The sequence below is a fragment of the Mesoplodon bidens genome, assembly GCF_964165515.1.
Source record: "Mesoplodon bidens genome assembly, chromosome: 10".
Taxonomy (NCBI): Eukaryota; Metazoa; Chordata; class Mammalia; order Artiodactyla; family Ziphiidae; genus Mesoplodon; species Mesoplodon bidens.
The window spans coordinates 42754003-42776559 of NC_138172.1; the positions used below are offsets into that span (position 1 = coordinate 42754003).

The window sequence follows — 22557 nt, forward strand, 5'->3', positions numbered from 1 at the left end:
GCCAGCTCTTTGGGCGTGAAACTGATTCTCTCCTTGGAATCTGACCTCTGATCTGGGAAATACTTGGGAGGGAAAGGGAGTTAAAGAGGACCTGACAGGTCATGGTGTGGAGGGAGGCTGGAGAGGCCTCACAGAAGTAAAGGCGGGGGGATAGCACGTACCAGGGTGGAGGGCAGCTGGACAGCAAGTGGCTTGTGGAGAAGTGAGATACTTCAGCAGAGAGAAGTAGGGCTGTCACCAGAGACATAAAGACAGGCAGAGTCACACAGTCTATGTGATCCATGCTGGAGCCCTGAAAAGGCAGTACCCCCGAGCTGCCTAGGGACTTCCTAGGCCTGGCCACAAACCCCCCTTGTCCTGAGACAATTTAACAATCTCTAGCCCTCCAAATCAAAAGAGCTTAAATCTCAACAGCCACAGGCGGAACCCCACATGGGGTCACTAGGAAGGCTGCGGATATAGTATGGATGGTTCCGGACAAAGCCACACTTCCGATGGAAAAATCTTGACAGGGAGCCAACTTCTCTTCAGGGTTGCCCACATGCCAGGTGGTCCATATTCTCTTTTCTCATCATTCCTCACAATCCCTTTCTGCTCCCAGATGGATATGTTCTCATTTTACACAGGGGGCGCTAGCTCAGCTACTCAGGTAAGAATCACTCTTACTGTGAATGGTGGAGCCGGGAAAGGATCCCTGCTCAGTCTGACTCCAAGTCCTCACTCAAACAGACGCAGGAGGTCATGTGACCTTGTTAGGGGAACCACTGACGGAAACCGCCCACCCTGGCCAGACCTTATAGTAACCATTTGCATGAGTGATCTTACAACAGGAGGTCCTGGTAAGGAACACGGAACTAACAAGCTATCACCAACCGGAAGAATTTGGGAAGGGTCAAAAGGAGAGGGGACACCAGTCAATATGTCCTACCAACCTCCCAGAATCCTTCTCGCTGGAATCCATCTTCGCTGAGTGATGCACACGCCACCATGAAGGACCCTGAGTCACAATGATTGGCCAGAGACAACCCAGAAACTAACCCCATCACCATAAAACCTGAGAATGCAAGCCACGTGGCAGAGCAGTTCTCCTGGGTTCCCTTACCCTCCTGCTCTCTGCCCGGGTGCCCCTTCCCAATAAAGTCTCTTGCTTTGTCAGCACGTGTGTCCCCTCAGACAATTCATTTCCGAGTGTTAGACAAGAGCCCACTCTCGGGCCCTGGAAGGGGTCCCCCTTCCTGCAACAACCTCAGGCAGGGGGGCAAAGATTTCTGCAGCAGACTCCAGGCTAGACCAGGCCAGAGGCTTGCCCATAGCCCAACGTCTGGTGACTGCATCAAAATCTCCCAGCATTTATGAAAATACCCATTCCCAGGTACCAGCCCCAGAGATTCTGATTCAGAAGGTCCAGGTAAAGCCCGCGAAGCTGTATTTTGTGAGTAAAAGGCGCTTCAAGGTTTCAGAATTACTGGGCTAAGACGGAGGTTAGCAATGTCTCTTCATGGAGGAAGAAGCACATATTTAGCTAGTTAAGCAAACCCCAAAAGAGGATTAAATGCTAATTCTGGAAATTCTTATATCTGCCCCCAAATTCCTGAATATAAAAACCAGTTTGGGGCTTCCCTGGTGGCGCAGTGGTTGGGAGTCCGCCTGCCGATGCAGGGGACACGGGTTCGTGCCCCGGTCTGGGAGGATCCCACATGCCGCGGAGCGGCTGGGCCCGTGAGCCATGGCCGCTGGGCCTGCGCGTCCGGAGCCTGTGCTCCGCAGCGGGAGAGGCCACAACGGTGAGAGGCCCACGTACCACAAAAAAAAAAAAAAAAAAAAAACCAGTTTGATACAAGTTAGTAAAACAAAAGTTGTACAAAGAAATGCAAAATAGGGTTCTAAAGAAACTTAGAACCAACGTGGGAAAAAGTACTACTTAAAAAGATAACAATACAGCAATATATGTCAATATATTATTTAAGGTCTAGGAAAATGGTGGGGTTCAGAACTTGCCCTCCCCCTTCTTATTTCCCCAACATGCTTTCAGAGGACAGAAGAAAGAGAAGTAGAAGTGGGGAGTCTCTCTGGCCTTTGCCTTTGAATCCCTGTTTTAAAAAACGGAAAGTGGCATGCAAGTAGAGTTGGGCTTTGCAATCAGAAATATCTGGATTTATATCCCAGGTCCACTGTAATCAGAGAGGGTAGCGGGGCCCAGAAAAGGAGAACCAGGCATGGCTTTCTGGACAGAAGAGAAGCCATTTTAGGCCTAAGCATTTTTGTGATCTAAGCCTGACCATAATGCTTGCCCTTGAACAGGTCTCTGTAATCAATGATCTTGAGGGAAGTAAAGAATGCAGGAAAAAAGGAAAAGCAGTGAAGAAATAACAGTTGAGATAAAACAGAGCCCTAGTTTTTCCTCAAGGGATATACTTAACAATCTGATACAGATCTTTGACTTGTTCTATAAGAACTAAGGCCCCCACCCAGCTAGAGTATGGTAACCACAGGATAAGACCCCAAGCTGGTCTCAACCTGAGGAAGGATGATGTTGACTTTTGACCTTCGGAGACTCCAATCAACTAAAGCTTGGAGTCTGTTAACCTTTGCCCCAATTCTATGCTAAGTTCTCCTCTGCTCAAGCCCCTACATGAATATGCATGTGCCCTTAGCTTATTCTCCAATTTTGCTAATTGGATAGACACTGCTTTGGAAAAGATCCTCAGTGTCGCCTCACTTGCTGCAATTAATAAATCCTTCCTTCTCCCAATCTTTGGCTTGGTTGTGTCTTTTGGCTCGACACCCACCAAGAAGCAAACCCTGTTTTCGGGTAACACCACCACACACTTACTTTGTGACCTCAGACAAGTAATTTAACCTCTCTGAGCATAGTTCCTTATATGTAAACTAGAGATAATACTTACCTTCAGGACTGTTACAAAGATTCAATGGGATAAAAATTATGATAGAATATGTACCTAACAAAAGTGGGACAGCTCAGCCTTCAAAGGCTGAGAGGGTCTTTAACAGAATCAGGGACTGCCCACCGCTTCCTACCCGGGTGTGGAACCTTGTAGACCCAGAAAGAAGCAAGTACGCATACAATCCTAAATGGATTCTCGCCGCCCGGTCCCAAATACGCCCTCATTGCCGGCTTCGAGCTGCACACGCCGGCCGCAGAGTGGTTTAATCACAAGGTAAACCCAGTCAGCCGCAGTCCTAGGGGAACCCGGCGGCCGGCGCCGGTACCGCTGCTGCCGCTACCTGAACGCCATGCACAATGTACACCTTCTCCGCCTCACTCAGCGCCACAAACGCCATGCTGCCGAGTCGCCCCGCCGCCAGATGTCATCTGCCAGCGTCTCCCCCGCCGACCACGCCCCCTCCGCGCCTGTGCGTCATCAGCCCGCGCGGCGGCCGCTCCAGCAGCCGCCGCCGCCACCACCGCCACCACCGCCGGGAGCTCGATGGGCTTCTCTTGCGCGCCGCCCTGTGTCTGGCCGAGTCCAGGGAGCCGCGGCGCCTCGTGCCGGGGAGCCATCGCTGCAGCCCGAGGCCGGATCGCGGGTCGGGGGCTGCAGGGGGAGCGACGGCGGCGGCGGCAGCCGAGCCCCACCGGGGGCCTGGGACTGGGGAACTGCCTCCAGCTTCACGGTCAGTTGGGTGAGGAAACTGGAATTGGGTGAAAAAGCTGGGGTGAGACGAGAGGCACGGGCCGGGGCCGGAGCCGGAGCTGGAGGACTCGTAGTAGGAGAGACGTGCGGCGCAGTTTGCTCAGAGCTGAAGTTGAAGTAGCAGGTCGTGTGTGTTGAGAGACAGAGAGACAGAGAGAGACAGAGAGAGAGAGACAGACTCACTCCGAGTGAGGGGAGGCGGACGTCGTGATTGGCCTGAGAGGCTGTCTCCTTGCTCTCCTTCCTGCCCCCTGTCTTGCATTTCTCTGGTCCCTAGAATGGTGGAAAAGAAAGAGGCGATAAAGACCTCTTTAGGTCGTTCCCGGTGGGAAGGGTCTGGGCCAGAAGTGAATGCCCACTAGTCCCGAGGCGTCTTCACCCCAGGGATTCCCCCACCCCCACCCCCGCTCTCTTTCTGGGGCTGGCTGACCGAACGCTGACCCGGAACCTTTGTAGGATCCCCTTGCCCTGTGTGGCTGCCGGAGCATTGTCCCAAAGAGAGTAGTGGGGGGAGAGTCTTGGTCGGCGCTGGCTGGGGGGCGCAGCGCCCAGGCGTCCCCAGCGCTTCCCAGCAGTGACTGGTGATCGCTGGGAGCCGTGGACGAAAAAAAATGTCAGCCCCGCTAGTGGCCAAGTAAGAATATGGGCCTTGAATATTCAGAAAGGATACCTGCAAGGTGAATGTGGGGTCACTGAAGGAGCCCATTAAGGCGGGGCTGACAGGGCACGAAAAAATTTTAAAGGGGCCACGTGGATAAATGGGGGAAAGTTAACCCAAAACGACAGAAACAAAGAGGGGGTCTGATGACTTTTCCAAATGCCCCATTTTTGAGGAACCTCCCTGTGCTCAAAAGTGAAAGTAACCCTTGACAGCTTGATCATCCAAAGAACATTTGGGTTTTCTCCGATAGTAGCTCAAATACAGTTTCACACATAACTCTTGGGAGCTTAGCATAGATGGGCTTTGTGCTGGCTTTGGAACACTAAGACAAGTGGAGCGCAACTTCTGCCCAGAGAAGCTCCCCAGGCAGAGGGGAAGGACCCAGGGCCAGCATAACCACAGGACATGGTGGTTAAGAGCTATGACAGTGGCACCAGTGAACACAGTGGGATAGGGAGGTCAGTCCGAGGAGGGTATGGAGAGGAAGTACCTGCCCACATTCTTAAGCACTAAACTGCTGAGGCCCAAAATAGATGATCACTTCTTAGTAGACTGGACATTAGTTGTTTCTGATGTCTCGACATAATTCTCTGCAGGTGCACCTACAGGAAAGACATCCTGCAGTGTTGAACTTTGCCCTCCAGGGGAACTAGGAGAAGTGAAACTGGAAGTGTTTCCTCCCTAACGAAAGCACAGGTGCCCCCACCTGTTGTGGCACATAGATGCCTTTGTGTGTGGTTGGATGCCTGGATTCTAGAGAGGACCTCCGTGGTGAGATAACAAGGGACTGCTGATGTTAGAAATGGTATCTTGTGCTAGAGATTGCTCAGAAAGGAGAGACCCTGGATGTGGAATTTTAGTAGCTAGGATATCTAAGAAGATAGAGGGTTTAAAAAGTGGCAGTGAATAGATGAGAAAAGACACCGAAAGAAAATACTGAGTTTAGATACCATGGAATCATCTTTATATAAAGATTCATCTTTTTTTTTTTTTTTTTTTTTTGTGGTACATGGGCCTCTCATGGCCGTGGCCTCTCCCGTTGCGGAGCACAGGCTCCGTACGCGCAGGCTCAGCAGCCATGGCTCACGGGCCCAGCCGCTCTGCGGCATGTGGGATCTTCCCGGACCAGGGCACGAACCCGCGTCCCCTGCATCGGCAGGCGGACTCTCAACCACTGCGCCACCAGGGAAGCCCAAGATTCATCTTTCAATGAATCTTTTAAAATATAGAACATACATTTGAAGTGTTCCCCTGATAATTGACTAAGATTCTTTGCTGGAGAAGGGTTGGCAGTATTTGCTAAATAACATTATGAACAATGTCTGACATGTTAGACTAAGTAGATATAAGAGGTGTAAACAGTAGAATGTTCATTTAAAATTCTCTACTAAAACAATGACACCTTCACTAATTGTTTTGCTTGAGTGCAGCCAGAATATTTTTATCACATTTGTTGTGATAATATGTTAGACATTTCAAAAACCTATAAATCCAGAGTTCTTTTTGGTTTACTGAAGCAATTCAAAGATTGTATGTTTGCCAGAAAATCAAAACACCAAGGATGGCATGTTATTCTGTTAACCTGCTTGTTTTCCCATCACTGTCAGATTCTTTTGGAGGCATACTGATTTATAGGTCTGTCTATTCTAAATCTCTGTACTTTTATTAATTTTATCTAACAGTAACTTAAGCATAATAGTGCTTATTATGTGCCAAGCACTTTACAAAGACTAACTGATTCAGTCCTATTAACAATAGCTCTGTGAGGCAGGTACTATTATCCTATTTTACAGATTGGGAAACTGAGGTGCAGAGAGGCTGACTTGACCAAGGTCTCAGGTCACACAGCTAGTAAGTGGTAGAGCCAGGATTTGAGACCAGAAAACCTAGCTCCCATACCTGCATTCCTAACCATCCCCTTATGTAGCTGTCCCCTTTCATTTCATTCACCAGAGTATTTGAAGGAGGCCTGTGTTTGTTATGGAACTGGTAATGCCCTATAAGTTATAGTTAGTTTTAATTCCAAAAGCAAGGAATCTCTTCCTTTTTCTAGAGGAACATTGAACGTGGTGCTGATGGGAAGCTCATGTGTCTGTTTCAGCCAACTCTTTTAGGTAAGGGAAAAGGTTACATATAGACCAAGTAGAGCTTAACTCAAAGTACCTGAGATCCCTCAACGGCAGAGAAGGCCAATGGATCAGGTACAGAGGGTTGAGATAGGCATGGAGACCCAGATTCCAACCACGTGCTTATTCCCAGAATAGACATCTAGAAGCTCTTCAAACAATCAGGAAGTATTTGTTTGCATGCCTGTGTGTCCCTAGTGTTCTCGTGGGCCTGAAGAGATAAGAAACTGAAAACACACACCTGCCTAAAAGGAGTTTAAGATTTCTTATAACTGCGGAGCCCAGGCTCTTGAACTAGTACATGAACAAGACAAAATAAAGTGCTCAATTGAGACACATGGTACTTAGATGAGAGGCCGGCCTATAATAAGATGTTACTTGTGCAGGCCAGGCATCAAGAGCAACAGGTAAGGAGCTGCTCCTAGCCACTGGCGGATAACAGTAACATTACACAGATGGAGTAAATCTGTCCCACCTAGCCTTGGTTAATTAAAGCAAAAAAAGTCAGTTATAGGAGAGCTTGGGGCAGTGCTGAGTCCGTGGTGCTGAAGTTGCAGAGAGCTCTCAAAAGAGACCTCTTAAAAGCCCAGCAAGGGAACATTTTATTCCCAGTCTTAAACAGAAGTAGCCAAGTTTTAGGCCTTTTCCTTTGCATTCTCACAATTAGCCCAGCACCCCCAGAAAAGCAAAAGTGAGCTATTGTTTTCCCTACAGATCCGTTTCCTTTAAACGCTTTGCATTTGTCCTGCCTGTGCCTTTTCTTAAAGAATACTCGGTATAAATAACCTGTCATAGTCAGGCCAGCAGGTCTGTCTGTCTTGTCATTCTAGAAATCATAACTTGTGGTTCCAGTGATAGAAAAATTGATGGGAATACATAGGTAAAGCTTATTTTCCTTTAGAGGAAGGGTCTTCACGTGTGTTTCTTTCTGAGCGAATGGCAGGGTGCTTCCTATGTCTTTCATTAGGGCATGTGTGAGAAAAGGGCGTCACATGTCCTGATCAGCAAATCTGGAAGCATTTAAACACGTACACACCCTGATAGTCATAGAAAGTAACAGAAGCTGAAGCAGCAGTGAAGGTGTGATGTCTGGCTATTGACCTTTTGGGGGAAATAAGAAGGCTAATGTCATGCTGCCTCGAATTTCTTCCTGTTCTCTGCATTTTAAAATCATTTGCCTTCCTCTTCAAGAGCAGATTTCCAGAGACAAATGGCCAGGTTATTGCTGACTTTTGACTGTGTAGGTAAGAAGACTACCTTGCATATCCCACCTAATTCAGTCATTCATCCAGGCAATGTGAGGAAACACCAGGAAAACTCCCTCTTTTCATAGTTTTTTCCAAATTGTAGCATTCCTGGTAACATTCCATTGATCGAACTCTTTGGATTTTCTGGTCTACCAGAGACATGAAAATCTCCTGTTCAGGGTCAGTGGGGATGGAACGCCTTGGGGTAGGATTGATTTTTCACCTTAGGACAATGGCCCTCGTGGGACAAGTACAGTTCTGGCCTCAGTTCTGTTGCAATAAGTTTTGACTTTGCTTTGTACAAAGTGTGCGTTTCTAACCCAAGAAAGAGTAGCAGAGAATCTAGAAAGGCAGGTTGGCTAGGAAGATAATGATCTATGGTGGAAAGACTATTGGGCATCTATTCCAGTGATCTAGACTTTGCCACTAACTTGCTTTGTCACTTTGAGTAAGTCAACCTCTCTAAACCTCATTTTACACGAAAATGCCTATCTTACCAGGTTATAGAAGTCACAGTAGATCTTGGATATAGAGACATTTAAACATTGAAAAATGGTCATGTTTAACTTTGGACTTTTAGACTTCTCTCTTTTACCACTTTGTAATATTTGATGTGTTTTGATAGTGCTTTTCCCTCTCTGCAAAACATTAAATGAAAAAACAAAGGAAGTGGTAATTGCATGCCATACTTCATTGAAAAAATTGAACATGCTCAGGAAAATTGCTAACAGACAACTGTTTCTTTTTGAATATTAACAAAGAATGGGGAAAGAAAGTTAAAGGATACTTTTGATAATAAAAAAATCCAAGAAATTAACAAAGATGTTGAATTTGTTTCTGAGAACAGAGGAATCAGAATCTCAGCCCTGCAGAGGACTTTAGCAATCAGCTCAATGTTCCCTCTTGTTTTATGGGTGAGGAAACTGAGGCCCATGGAGGGTAACTGTCTCGCCCCAAATCATGAGGTTAGTGAGCAGTAGGGTGGGGAGTAGAATTCTGGCCTCTTGACTCCAAGCCCAGTCTTCATTCTGCTTAGCCCTAGTCTCCCATCTATCTCCAAAGGCCTCTAACAAATGCCTCGCCTGGCAGGCGGGAGCTGTGGACTTGTAGAGTCTTGTTTCCTTGGGCCCAGGTTCCTCCCAAGACTCTGCTCTTGCACTGCCACTTACAGGGCCTGAGGTGAGTGGGATCAGCAGGGACCTGAAAGCAAAATGGCTCCCCTCCTTGAAGCCTGGTACAGTTGTAGTAACTGGTTCTCTCTTCTCCTTCCCTAACTCCTCTTTCAGACCCCTCTAAGCACTTTTGCTTTTAGTCCCTAAGAAAACCACGCTCTTGCCTGGGTGATGTCACAGTGGCTGCATATCTGCACATGGCACAGTGTGGGGCCAGGTGCCGTTTTCAGCCTTTGCCTAGCATGGGTGGGCTTTCCCTCAGAAAAAGCAACGTGCTGGAACTTGGCCCTACAGGAAGTGTTCCCCAGCAGAAGCAGATTTTAGGGATTCAATCTTAGGGTGACTCTCCTGCCTGAAGCTTCACAGCCCTCCTGCTTCCTAAGTTAAGGCAGGATCAGTCTTCTGAATGGTGGCTGGTGTTCAGCCAGGGCCCCAGCTTAGAGCACAAAATCCTTAAGTTCAGGTCTGTGGTCTATGAACAGCACTGCATGTGGCCCACCCAAGAGTGCCATCTCTGGGTGACCATGTGTGGGCAAGAAATTCAAACAGTAAGTAAGCCAAGGTCACTGGTAGAAACATCAGCACCCTTCCCCCTTTTGTTTCTAGTTAATGGGCAAAGTTAATGATTGTAGTGAGTAGTTAAAGGTAGGCTCTGGAATGAGAGCAGGCTTGGGAGTGTAGCCTGTCTCCACTGCTTCCTAGCAGTATGAACATAGGGTAATCTTTCCATGCCTCTGTTTCCTCACCTCTAAAAGGGGGTGGGAAAGTGAGGACTTATCCTATAAGGTCGAGTAGCTATGAGGATAGAGCAGGATGAGGTGCATCTAGCCTACAGCCCAGTATAGTAGACCTTCAGAAAAGAGTCAGGGCTCCGCTCCACGTTGGGCGTGCCCTGCACTGTGGCAGCTGCCAAGCAAAAGGCCCATCTTGGAACCTACCCTGACAGAGGCCAGGGGCAGTTCAGTGTCAGGTGAGATCATGCACCTGATTACAAAGGGTTCCATGTACTATGAGTATAACACTTGTTGACAAATATTAATTGGGTAGCTAAATCAGTGATATATTGTTGCCTTTTTAAAGAGTTTCCTGCTGGGTTGCAGACTTCCTGGAAGGAGGAGTTAATGTAGGGAGATGGCCGCATAAGCAACAAGAGGATACCGTCCGTTAGACCTAGATAGGAAGTTAGCCAGCTCGCTAACCATTTTATGGAAATCAGCTGACTCCTTGAGTTTCATTTCTTTACCCATCTGTAGAAGAGGCTGGACCAGAGTTTGGAAGAGGTCAGCTAGTCCCTATGGTCTCTTCCCGAAAGGCTGTGTTTTTTGAGGGCCCAAGTGTGTGAGGTGGCCTGGTGGGTGCTGTGCTCCATTAAAGAGGAAGCCACCAGCAGCAAAATGGCTCATAGAAGAAAGAATGCTCCTTCTTTTTTTTCCCCCCCCCCAAAGAATGAGTATTATAGACTCCCAGGAGCGGAAGCAAAGTCTGCTTAGAGTCCTTTTCTAAGGTTTTTAAAAAAGAGTCACAGGGCTTCCCTGGTGGCGCAGTGGTTGAGAGTCCGCCTGCCGATGCAGGGGACACTTGTTCATGCCCCGGTCCGGGAGGATCCCACATGCCGCGGAGCGGCCGGGCCCGTGAGCCATGGCCGCTGAGCCTGCGTGTCCGGAGCCTGTGCTCCGCAACCGGAGAGGCCACAACAGTGAGAGGCCCGCGTACCGCTTAAAAAAAAAAAAAAAAAAAGTCACAAAGTTTGGAGAACTAGGCCTCCTTACTTGAGAGATGAAGACATTAAAACTAAGTTGAAGTGACCTCTCCTTAGGTCCATGAATTGTGTGCGAGGGAGCAGGAAGCAGAACTCATGTTTCCTGCTTGGTCATTCCTCCTTGTCCCCCTCTTGCAAAAAAAAAAAAGAAAGAAAGAAAGAAAGAAAAAGCAGCCATGTGTGGTGCTCAGAATGTGGTCTGTGGTGGCAAACAGCTGGTTTTGGATCCTGGCTTTATCTGATCTAGGGAATATTATTAAGACCCTCTACACCTCACTTTTTCCATCTTTACAATGAATAATAAAAGCTACTGTGCTAAGTTGTGAGAATTTAGAGGGGCTGCTTTGTGTACATCCTCAGTCTTAATGGGCATTCAGTTAACGATAGTGCCCATCTCCATTCCTATAGCAGCACTGCATGTTCTAGGCAAAATCTCAGCTGCACTTGGATTTCCTCATCTGTAAAGCAGAAGAGTTTGACTAAAATCTATTAGATGGTCTTTAAGGTTCCTTCCCACTCTAAAATTCTGACTCAGATAGTGATTGTTTTTTACCAGTTAATCTTACGCGTGGTCTTGTTTTAATTTTTTTCTCATTGTTGCAACATATGATAAAGCACGCTCATAAAAAAGGATGAATGCGTTACCCAAACGAATGGTAGTTTCTACTGATCCCCAGTGTTTGTGACATATGTCATCCTATATGTGGGTGTGTATTTTTTTTAATAGATCTAGAAAGCTAGGAGGTGGTAAACTAGCCAGTTGTAGTACTATAATCGTCAGTTGTAGTAAATGGAGGAACCGTTAGCCTCCATGAGCTTCCAAATCCCCAAACTTTTTTCTGAAATGGAGACTCATTGTTAGGAGTCTGAGTTTGCACACAAGTGGGTTTTATAGGAAGAAGGCAAATTTCGCTTACTGACCACTTGCTGGTTCCCTCAGTGAATTTTAATATATATAGGATTTGGTTTGGGCATGTTATATCTTCCTTCCTTCCTCCCTCCTTCCCTCCCTGCCTTCCTTCCTTCCTTTCTGTCTCTCTCTCTTTCCCTCCCTCCCTCCCTTCCTTTCTTTTTTCCTGTTTTTTGTTGCAGGTTAAGTATGACAGAGACAGCAGACAGGCAGAGGGAGACAGACCCTCTTGTAGAGAGAGACACAATGTAGACTCCTTGGTAAAGATCTTCTAGCACAGGCCAGCAGCTCTGCCTGTCTGGACACCTTCCTTGCCTGGCAAGGTGTGGTGCAGAGGGTAAGATAAGGCACCTTTCCTTTGGACCACACCCTTACCGTTTGGAAAGAGCTGAGTGACTCATTCTGGTTTTTTATGAAACATTTCAAACAGTGATTCATGGTTCATTCTCTTTTTCTGAGAATCATCTAAAAATGGGTATGAAATTTACAATCCTTTTGGATCCTTACACAAATTAAGAGATTTGTAACTCAGATAAATTCATTTTTTCCTAGATCAGATTTATTTCCAAAGCTTCCAGGGAATGGGCCATTTATTCATCTGTAAATCTCTGGGGCTGGTTTGTGAATACTTGAAGTCCATCACCCTAAAACGTGAGAAGCTTTGAATCTATGCAGTTCCAAGATCTGCTTGTATGTTGTGCATGAATGCATGTGTGGATGTGAGAATGTGAGTGGGTGTGCTGTTTTAGGAAAGTAATCTTCACAAAGTCCTTTGAGATGCCTTTAAGGACTTGGTTTTAGATCTAGCTGGGCCACCCATGACTTTAGTGTAGTATCTTCTCTCAGGAAAGCAGCTGGCAATCTGAGAGGATCTGGGGTTCTTGGGACATTCGCTGGACTGAGAACAGTGGGATTTGGGGGTTCTAATACATCCAGTACTGAACTTTTATGTGATGGTCATGCCTTTGACCCTTGTTCATAAAGCATGGACTTTTGGTCAATTTTCTTAGACCAGGTGATGGATTTATAAGGGTTTGCCCCCCACTCAACAAGTAATGATTAACTACAATCACTGTAGCTGGATTTTGCCCATCACTAATTGTCAACACTAGGCCAGGCCAGGAGGCTAGCCTGGCCAACAACCATCTATGGGCCATAGTGGAATGGGGCCTCTGAGCTTGGCCTTAGAATCACCACTTTCAAACCCTTTCAGTTGCCCAGCCATGGGTAGGCAGCATGGGAATTGAGTCATAAGTGATGTACTGCAAGGCCGATCCAGAACCCCAGTCCCTGGGGCTCACAGGACTCTAGATGGCACTTCACTAAATACATTTTTGTCTGCTTATCTGGATTAGTGGAAGGGCATGATTGTGGTCAGGCATAATGAAGCACGTGTGTTATAGGTGGATCTGGAGGCAATTCTCTGGACCAGAAGCAGTGGCGTTTTTTGGAAGTTAGCACTAATTTCAGTCATTTCTTGGTTTTTGCTTCTGAAACTCTAAGAAGGAAGACTAGATGGTTTTCTTAGATTTCCAACACTCTGCTCCCCACAGAGCTCAGGTTGTCACTCTGGACACCATCTCTGCCTTATCATCAGGATCACCTTCTCTAGGGAGCTCCAGAACACCTCTGATCCTGCGAATCTCTTTCTCCTATAGTTTTACCAAATTGGGAGCTCGGAGAGGGAAGGGCAGGGCCTGACCAGGGCAGCACACACACATTATTGTCATCCCTGGGTGTGAGTGCCCTGCACAGTTCCTTGTGTTTAGTGGCTGTTTCATGCATGTCTTTTTGAGTTGAATTGAAGAGAGGGGGCTTGAGAAAGCAAACAGGGCAAGGGCATGGGATGAAGAAGGTAGGGAGGGAAACTGGAGGAGGCTGCCCCACAGTGGTATGAGCGGGCTGGCAAGAGTGGTATTGAGGCTTCTGGGACCGACCAACCTCCCTGTGGACCTGCCCCAGAGGCTGAGCAGCCAGTTCTGCGCACCTCCTCTCACGCAAGGACTCATGTCAGGAGTGGGTCCTTGGCAAAGAGCCTCAACCCCAAGGATTGGAATTTCCCTAATTCGAAAAGGAAAAGAGGTCAATATTTGCCTTTTCTGTTGTTATCACTAGGGACAGAGTGAAGGGAATTTGTACAGTTTGTTTCAAGGTGGGTTTTCCCCCATATTCTTCAGATTTGGCTAATGTAAGGAAAGCTACTTCCATTGCTTCTGGGGGAGCTGGGGGTTAAGTACATTTTTTAGAGCAGCGTGCCTTCCTTGGTTTTGATTGGACTGTTTGAAACTCTGAAGTGTGGATTGGAACATGCTCTTCGGTTCAGCCCTTAGTGTCTGGCTCTGCCAGACACCCTTGGCTGGGTTCTTTCCCAGATCACAGACTCTCACTCACCAGTGAGGGGCAGTGGGAAAACACAGCTCCTCTGTCCACCCTTTGGTCTCACGTGGTCTGAGTGTGGAACATCTGGAAACTTGAGTAAGAGTCACAGTCCACCTATTTCACAATCCTATTGGGGGCACCCTTCGCCATCTAAAATATGACCACAGCCCTGAAAGTAGTCAAACAAGGGCTCCAAGAGGTGGGCCGGGGAACACAAAGCTCATGGCATTTTACTCCTGTATTCATGTAATGAACACAGATAGTGTGTGGCTACTACGTGCCAGGCACTGGCTAATGAAAAGACAGGGCTCCCAGCCCTCAAGGACTGTGTGGTAGGAGAACATAGCTGGTGTTCCTTAAAGGCCAGTTACCTAAAATGAATACCTTTCTTTTACAAACAAATCTAACAAGATTTAGTTTTATTTGCTTTTCCAGTCCACAGCCAATTAGCAGTAGTAAATAGAGGGTATGTTGGGAAGATTGGTAGCTGTAGACACAGAAATTTGACAGCCAGGAATGGAGGAGGAAGACAAAGAACCACACAAAGGAGATGCCAGAATTACAATTATAATAGTCTGCACAGGCCAGTTGGTGTGAGGCCGAGAGCCCAGTGAATCTCTGTACCCCCTGAGGACATCATTACCTAACACACTCCATTAACTGATGTTCCTGGTAATGACTTTAAATCATTACGAAGAAATGGATGGTTATTGTACTTAAGACAGGAAGAGCTATAATATCCTTTTTTTGTTGTTTTTATTTTACTTTTTAATATTTCCAGTTTAACCATCCAAATTGTTAAAATGTGTTTCTGCTTAGGAACAAGCCACAGTTACGTGGGAAATTTGCTTATGTGGAAGGGCCTATTCCTCAGGAAAACCACACCTATGAAACACAACTCAAGTTTAGTCAACTCATTGCCATATGCACAATCAAGAATGAGCAATTGTCAGAGGACAGATAGAATACAGTCAGCTACTCTGAAGATACACCATGAGCATAATGTGATCACTGGAAGTATATAAACAAGAGCATTGCTCTAAAATTTATTTTCAGTGATTATCCATTTCTGAAAACCACACAGTTTATGATAATTGAAGAACAATGGAGTACACAGGTTGTGGTGAGATGACCCTCAGGCAGCAGATGACAGGAGGATACACTGCCACAGACGTGGGTTGGGGTTGGGTGAGTCGTTACTGACCATCTAGGTCACACTGAGCTGTTCTGCAGGGGAAGCAGGCAGACCTCGGAGATGTTGCAGGTTCAGTTCCAGACCACCGCAATAAAGTGAAAATTGCAATAAAGCAAGTCACATGAATTTTTTTTTGCAATAAAGCAAATCACATGCATATAAGTTATGTTTCTACTGTAGTCTACTGGGTGTGCAATAGCATTATGTCTAAAAAACAATGAACATACCTTATTTGTTTGTTTGCTTTTGTTTTTTGGCTGTGTCACATGGCTTTCGGGATCTTACTTCCCTGACCAGGGGTCAAACCCGAGCCCATGGCAGTGAAAGTGCCAAGTCCTAACACCGGACTGCCAGGGAATTCCCATATACCTTATTTTAAAAATACTTTAATGCTCAAAAATGCTAACCATCGGGCTTCCCTGGTGGTGCAGTGGTTGAGAGTCCACCTGCTGATGCAGGGGACACGGGTTCATGCCCCGGTGAAGGAAGATCCCACATGCCGCAGAGCGGCTAGGCCCGTGAGCCATGGCCGCTGAGCCTGTGCGTCCGGAGCCTGTGCTCCACAACAGGAGAGGCCACAACAGTGAGAGGCCTGCATACTGAAGAAAAAAAAAAAAAAATTGCTAACCATCATCTGAGCCTTCAGCAAGTCATAATCTTTTTGCTGTTGGAGAGTCTTGCCTTGATGGCTGCAGACTAGTCAGGGTGGTGCTGAAGGCTGAGGTGGCAAAATAAGACAGCATTGAAATTTGTGGCATTGATTGACTCTTCCTTTCAAGAACAGTTTCTCCGTAGTGTGCAATGCCTGCCGTTTGAAAGCATTTTACACATAGTAGACCATCTTTCAGAATTGGACTAAATCCTCTCAAACCCTGCCGCTGCTTTATCAACTAAGTTTATGTGCTATTCTAAGTCCTTTGTTGTCATTTCAACAATCTGCACAGCATCTTCATCAGGATTAGATTTTATCTCAAGAAACCACTTTCTTTGTTCATTCATAATAAGCAACTCCTTATCCATTCAAGTTTTATCAGGAGATTGCAGCAGTTCAGTCACATTTTCAGGCTCTACTTCTAATTCTACTTCTCTTGCTGTTTCCACCACATCTGCAGTGACTTCCTTGAGACACTGAAGTCTTGAACCCCTCAAAGTCATACATGAGGGTTAGAATCACCTTCTTCCAAACTCCTGTTAATGTTGATATTTTGACCTCTTCCCACCAGTCACAATTTTTTTTTTACATCTTTATTGGAGTATAATTGCTTTACAATGGCGTGTTAGTTTCTGCTTTATAACAAAGTGAATCAGAGAGTGGCATGGACAAATGTTCTTAATGGCATCTAGAATGGTGCATCCTTTGCAGAAGGTTTTCGATTGACTTTGCCCAGATCCATCAGAGAAATCACTGCTTATGGCAGCTGTAGTCTTTTGAAATGTATTTCTTAAATAAGACTTGAAACTCGGAATGCCTTTTTGATCTGTGGGCTGTAGAATGAATGTTGGGTTGGCAGACATGAAAAAAACATTAATCTAGTTGTACATCTCCATCAGAGCTCTTGGGTGACCAGGTGCATTGTCAATGAGCAGTACTATTTTGAAAGGAATCTTTTTTTTCTGAGCAGTAGGTCTCAACAGTGGGCTTAAAATAGTAAACCATGTTATAAACAGATGTGCTGTCATCTAGACTTCATTTCCATTTATAGAGCACAGGCAAGAGTAGATTGAGCATGATTCTTAAGGGCCTTAGGATTTTCAGAATGGTAAATGAGCATTGGCTTCAACTCCAAGTCACCAGCTGCATTAGAGAGTCTGACTGTCCTTTGAAGCTTTGAAGCCAGATAGTGACTTCTCTCAAGCTACGAAAGTCCTAGATGGCATCTTCCTCCTATAGAAGGCTGTTTTGTCTACATTGGAAATTTGTTCTTTAGTGTAGCCACCTCTCATGAATTATCTTAGCTAGATCTTCTGGATAACTTGCTGGCGTAGCTTCCATGTCAGCACTTGCTGCTTCACCTTGCACTTTTATGTTGTGGAGATTGCTGCTTTCCTTAAACTTCATGAACCAAACTCTGCTAATAAGCTCAGACTTTTCTTCTGCAACTTCCTCACTTCTCAAAGCCTTCACAGAATTGAAGAGAGTTAGGGCCATGCTCTGAGTTAGGCTTTGGCTTAAGGGAATATTATGGCTGGTTTGATCTTCTGTCCAGACCGCGAAAACTTTCTCTACATCAGCAATAAAGCTGTTTCGCTTTCTTATCATTCGTGTGTTCACTGGAGTACCACTTTTAATTTCCTTCAAGAACTTTTCCTTTGCATTCAAAACTTGGCTAACTATTTGGTGCAAGAATCCTAGCTTTTTGGACTGTCTCAGCTTTTGAAATGCCTTCCTCACTAAGCTTAATCAAATAGTAACATCAAAGATTGCTGATTGCAGATCACATAACAATATAATAACAATGAAAACGTTTGAAATATTGCGAGGATTACCAAAATGTGACAGAGACAAATGCTGTTGGAAAAATGGCACCAATAGACTTGCTCAACACAGGGTTGCCGCAGACCTTCAATTTGTAAAAAAGTAGTATCTGCGAAGCGTAATAAAGTGAAGAGAAATAAAACGAGGTGTGCCTGTATTTATTTTGTGGGTGACAACTAGCTAGAACCAGCAAACTTCTGTAAAGAGCCAGAGGAAATACTTTAGGCTAATGGGTCTTTCCATCACAACTATTCAACCCTGCAAAAAAGACAGAGAATATAATATGTGTAATCGAATAGTATGGCTGTGGTCCAATAAAACTATTGGTTTAGAACTTAAATAGCAATCGTGGGGACATAGATGATATGCATACAAATCAGTATGGCAGCAGGAAAAACCAAGAGAATGCTTGCATTTGGAGGTTGTCAAAATGTTGAGTTTCCATCAGCTTTTGAGTCATAATGGGATTTCAGCTTTTCGTTTGTTTGGTTTTGTTTGTACAGAGTTTAGAATTTTAGAATTTGCTTGCCATAGGTCAGGTCCCAGATGTCCCCAGTTTTCAGTCTCCTGCTGTCCTTCTCTTTGGTGCTTCAGAGGTATCCCTGCATCTTTCAATGCCTCTAGGTTGTCCCTGGCAACACTAATTGCCCCTGTCTTGTGAAGAGCACAAGGTTGCTCTATTGGAAAATTCTGGTTGAATGTGATAGTCACTCTGAGTATTTGTTGAGTCAGTGTTCCTTTGGACAAGCACACAGTACACATTTAACTGCCTTTCAGCCATTAATTCTCTGCCACCATGGGAGGGGAGGCCTTGGCCTTATTCTTTCATTATTAGTCAGTGCAAGTTTTGATTCCAGAATGTCTGTCATTTGAGTAGTAGTTACTGATCTGCCTTCTCAGCTTTCTGGACACATCCTTACTTTTCATGACTCTACTGTAGTCACTTCAGATCCTCTTTCTTTGTTGGGGGTGAGGGCAGTGGAGGAAGGAGGAAAATTGGGCAAAAGGTAAGGATAACCCAGTACAACCGTTGAAAGCTTGCCCTTTCCCTTCAGAGCTGCTGTCTTCAGAAAAGCACACAGAGCCAGTGCTGCTTCTGAGTGATTTCCTCTGCTGTGAAGTGACTTGAGTTCTCAAAAGACTGAGATGTTGCTTGCCTGCATCACAGACTGTGCTCCAGGTGGTTTTCCCATGGCCCCTACATCTGGCAGAGAACTAGAGCCATCGTGGTTTCTGAGAAACCTGGTTGGTGAAACGACAGGCCCCAGAGTTTAAGATAAAGAACTGGAGCAGGGGAATCTGGACTGCCATGTCTTGCAGCGTGTGCCGTGGACAGAGAGACTTCAGTTATCGCGTCTTAGTGATTTCATTGCTCTCTCCAGAGACTCAGCTGCAGCTGTGAGGAAGAAAGGACGCGTTGCCAGCACTTGCTTCTGAAGTAACTGACGTCTTTCCTAGAGAGAAGACGTGCGCACCGCCTGTGATATGTGCAGGGTCTTGCGGTCAACAGCACGAGTAACAGGCACCTCCACCTCCCTCGACCCTCACACCAACTGTGAGGAGGGGCTGGGGCTGGAATGTGGGTGTTTTCCTAGGTCAGGAGACCAGAACTCACAAAGCCCCACAAGCAGGTGGTGTGGAAACATCTCTGGACTCATTGTCCAACATTCCTACGCTTTTCCCTATCACCATGAGTAGAGCAGAACTCAGAGAGTCTCTCATTCCTGGAAAATAAACCATTCTGGCCATAGGGCTAAAAACCCTAGCTTGTTTCAAGAACATTCCCCATCGTAATGAGTGTTTTGCCTTTATTATTGGCTAATGCAATGCAGTAAGTTAGAAGGTCTTCATGGTTGCAGCTTAACCCTAGTCCTAGGTTACCACTACTTTCCTCCTACTCAATCCCAACCAGCCTCAACACGAGTCTCTGGCTTTGTCCACAGTGTAGAGGCAGCAGTGTTACTGATGAAGAGAGTTTTCCCAGAGGGCCTGGTGCTCCCCCTCCCACCCCTTTGTCTTTGAGGTCAAAATTTGAACATATCTGTTAGTCCGCCTCCCAGCTGGTGTGCTGTGTGTGCTGCTGCTGCTCCGGCTGACCTCAGGCGAGGCATTTGCCCTTTGAAGCCTCCCCTTTCTTTATCTGTCATGTGAAGGCTTTGGGCAAGGTGGCCCTGTTTCACCAAGGCTAGCTTAGCTTTCAGAAGTAGGGACAAGAACTCACATTGGAAATGAACAGAAGGTTTAGGCAGCTTTTCTGCAAGAAGTTCACACATAGATACTCATGGCTCGCTTTGGAAAGGTGATTTTGTCAAGTCTCCTTGATGACAAGACCACACCAAATTTCTGGGTTCTTTTTTCTCTCTTCCAGATGCCAGTATGGACAGACTAGCTTATGATGCTTATCCCCACCCACCACTTCCGAGACATTGAGCGGAAGCCAGAATACCTCCAGCCGGAGAAGTGCGTCCCACCTCCCCACCCCAGTCCTGTGGGAACCATGTGGTTTATCCGCGATGGCTGTGGCATCGCCTGTGCCGTTGTCACCTGGTTTCTGGTCCTCTATGCGGAGTTTGTGGTCCTCTTTGTCATGCTGATTCCATCCCGAGACTACGTGTACAGCATCATCAATGGAATTATGTTCAACCTGCTGGCCTTCTTGGCCCTGGCTTCCCACTGCCGGGCCATGTTGACGGACCCCGTGAGTATGTCTGGGCTTGTTTTGACCAGCCCACACTCTCCTCCTCTGGCCCTGGCATGGCCGCAGCCTGCATGTGCCCCCTGACCTTGGGAATGTGGAGAATAGGAGGGCCAGGGCTGGGGTGGGAAAGTGGACTCAGACCCCACCGAGGGGACCCCATCTGTACCACAGCCTGTCTTGGTTGAATGATGCTTTCTGTACGTAGGTGTCTGCCTTAATTGAGCCTACCATGGGAGGAGTTTGATCTAGAGGAGGCTTAGCCTCTAGTTAGAAAGGCACAGTGAGAAAACCACGAGGCTGGGGCCAGATGATCCTAGTGGAAAGCATGCTGGGGGTTGGATCAGGATGGGGCCTCCCAGTGAAGATAGGACTGGAGCGAGGTGAAGCTGAAATTAAAGCCCTATCCAGTTCCAGGAACCTGCACGACAGTGGCCTTTACCTTGTTTGGGCGAGGCTCATCTTTCCCTGAAAAGCTGGATAAGCCTGTTTCAGGCCCTAGCAAGTGCCTCTTGGTGAGTATCTGTGGGTAAAGCCATGGTTTTCTGCCTGATGACTTAGCTAAATATACCAAGCTGTGCAAGTGGCTGTTGAGTATTAAATTCTCCGTTCCTGCTCATTATCTTGTATGGGAAAAGTGAGAGAGAGCGTTATTTGATAGAGACTTCCTATGGCTTAATTGTTTCAGTACGTGGGATGAGTGTGTTTAAATTAAGAAAGGGAAAGCACTGCAAGTGGCAATGCACTGGCCACACAGATTTCGCTTCTGTGAGTCCCGGGGAAAGCACAGTACATATGCTGAGTTCTGAGCTAGTTCCCTTCTCGGAGGGCTCCATTTCCTGCTGGTTCAGGTGGTGGATTATTAATCCGTCCCTAGGGAAAGCCACTTTCCCGGCTCAATCACGAGTCAGTGACCGGCCCATATGGCGCCTCTTCTCACGCACGTGCCTGGAGAGATCGCACACACTGGCAGGCAGGGGCCTGCTGGCCCAGTGTTAGAGCTGCTCATAGGATTGTTGAACAGCTGTCACCTGAAGGAAATGAAGTACATGGTTATAAGTGCCCTGAAACACAGGGTATAAACAGTTTTCCTCAGCAGCATCAATTTGATCATAATGGAAACAAATTAAGGGTTCATTCAGAAATCTTTATGGTGCCCTTGCTATTGGGGATACAAGAGTGAAAGACATTATTTGCCTCAGCTTATAATTTAGTGTCTGCTGAGCCCCAGGCACTCTTCCTTCTCTCAAGGTGCCCTCTGTCTGATGAAGGCTGTGGCAGAAGGAAGCACAAGTTGCTGTGGAAGAACAAAAATTAACCAGTCTAGGCAGGGGTGGCTGCCTGGAGGAGGTGATGCCCAGGCCAGTTCTTGTCAGAACAGCGTACATAGGTAGGGAAGGTGGAGGGTGATAGGGCAGGAAGACACTGACAGCAGTCCAGGCAGAGGGAGCAGCATAAACAGAGACACAGGAATGCAGGAGTGTGGTTGTTTGGAGTGGTAGGAACTTAGGAGAATGGGTTTGGTTTGGTGATGTGGCCAGGGTGCCAAAGAAGTGGGGTAGGAGTTGGAAAATGGGGCCGGCGAGAGCCCCTGAGGATTTTAAAAGAGTGATGAGATCAGATTGTCATTTTACAAGGATCACCGTGGCAGCAGTGAGGAGGAGCCCTGGGGGCACTGAGGAGTGGGGCAAAATGAATGCCGTGTTTATTGAGTACCTACTATGTGAGAGGGTCCTTCTGAGCAGTGGATACAGCTGTGAGCAAGACAGACCACAATCCCTGCCTTACTGCTGCCCATATCCTAGCGTAGGGCATCAGGCAGTAAAGACGTGATGGAACAAGGTAATTTCAGAAGTCGAAAAGGGCTTTAAAGACAGCAAAACCGTGTGATCCAGGGGCTGTGGTAGTGACTTTTCTGGGGCGAAGGAGGACTATTTATTTATTTACTTACTTACTTATTTTTTATTTAATTTTAATTTAATTTTTATTTTATTTTATTTTTCCAGAATCCTAATCACTAGGCCACCAGGGAACTCCTGAAAGCTCATAGTGGTTTTGTTTTGTTTTAATTAATTAATTTATTTATTTTTGGCTGCGTCGGGTCTTCATTGCTGTGCACAGGCTTTCTCTAGTTGCGGCGAGCAGGGACTACTCTTTGTTGAGGTGCGCCAGCTTCTCATTGCGGTGGCTTCTCTTGTTGCAGAGCATGGGCTCTAGGTGAGTAGGCGTCAGTAGTTGTGGCACATGGGCTTCAGCAGTTGTGGCTCGCGGGCTCTAGGTG

General features: G+C 46.6%; 2 protein-coding genes across 11 annotated transcripts in view; one reads left to right on the plus strand and one right to left on the minus strand.

Moving 5' to 3' along the window:
• The window catches only part of EXOSC7 (exosome component 7), a 29245-nt gene extending 25923 nt beyond the window's left edge, over window positions 1-3322 (minus strand). The window contains exon 1 of the mRNA XM_081246595.1: window positions 3247-3322. Coding sequence (XP_081102721.1) covers window positions 3247-3303 — 57 coding nt within the window. The 5' untranslated portion in view covers window positions 3304-3322. The remainder of the gene's footprint in view (window positions 1-3246) is intronic.
• Window positions 3323-3400: 78 nt separating this feature from the next.
• Window positions 3401-22557, plus strand: part of ZDHHC3 (zDHHC palmitoyltransferase 3) — a 55722-nt gene continuing 36565 nt past the window's right edge. For 9 of the 10 annotated variants that reach the window (XR_014016971.1, XR_014016972.1, XM_081247682.1 and 6 more), the window contains exons 1-2: window positions 3401-3636; window positions 19950-20279. Coding sequence is in view for 8 of the 10 variants with exons in the window: in XM_081247682.1 (XP_081103808.1) it covers window positions 19974-20279 (306 nt within the window). In the remaining 2 variants the exon portion in view is untranslated. Of the gene's footprint in view, window positions 3646-19949; window positions 20280-22557 lie in introns of all 10 variants that reach the window. The other variant, XM_081247683.1, reaches the window with a different exon arrangement.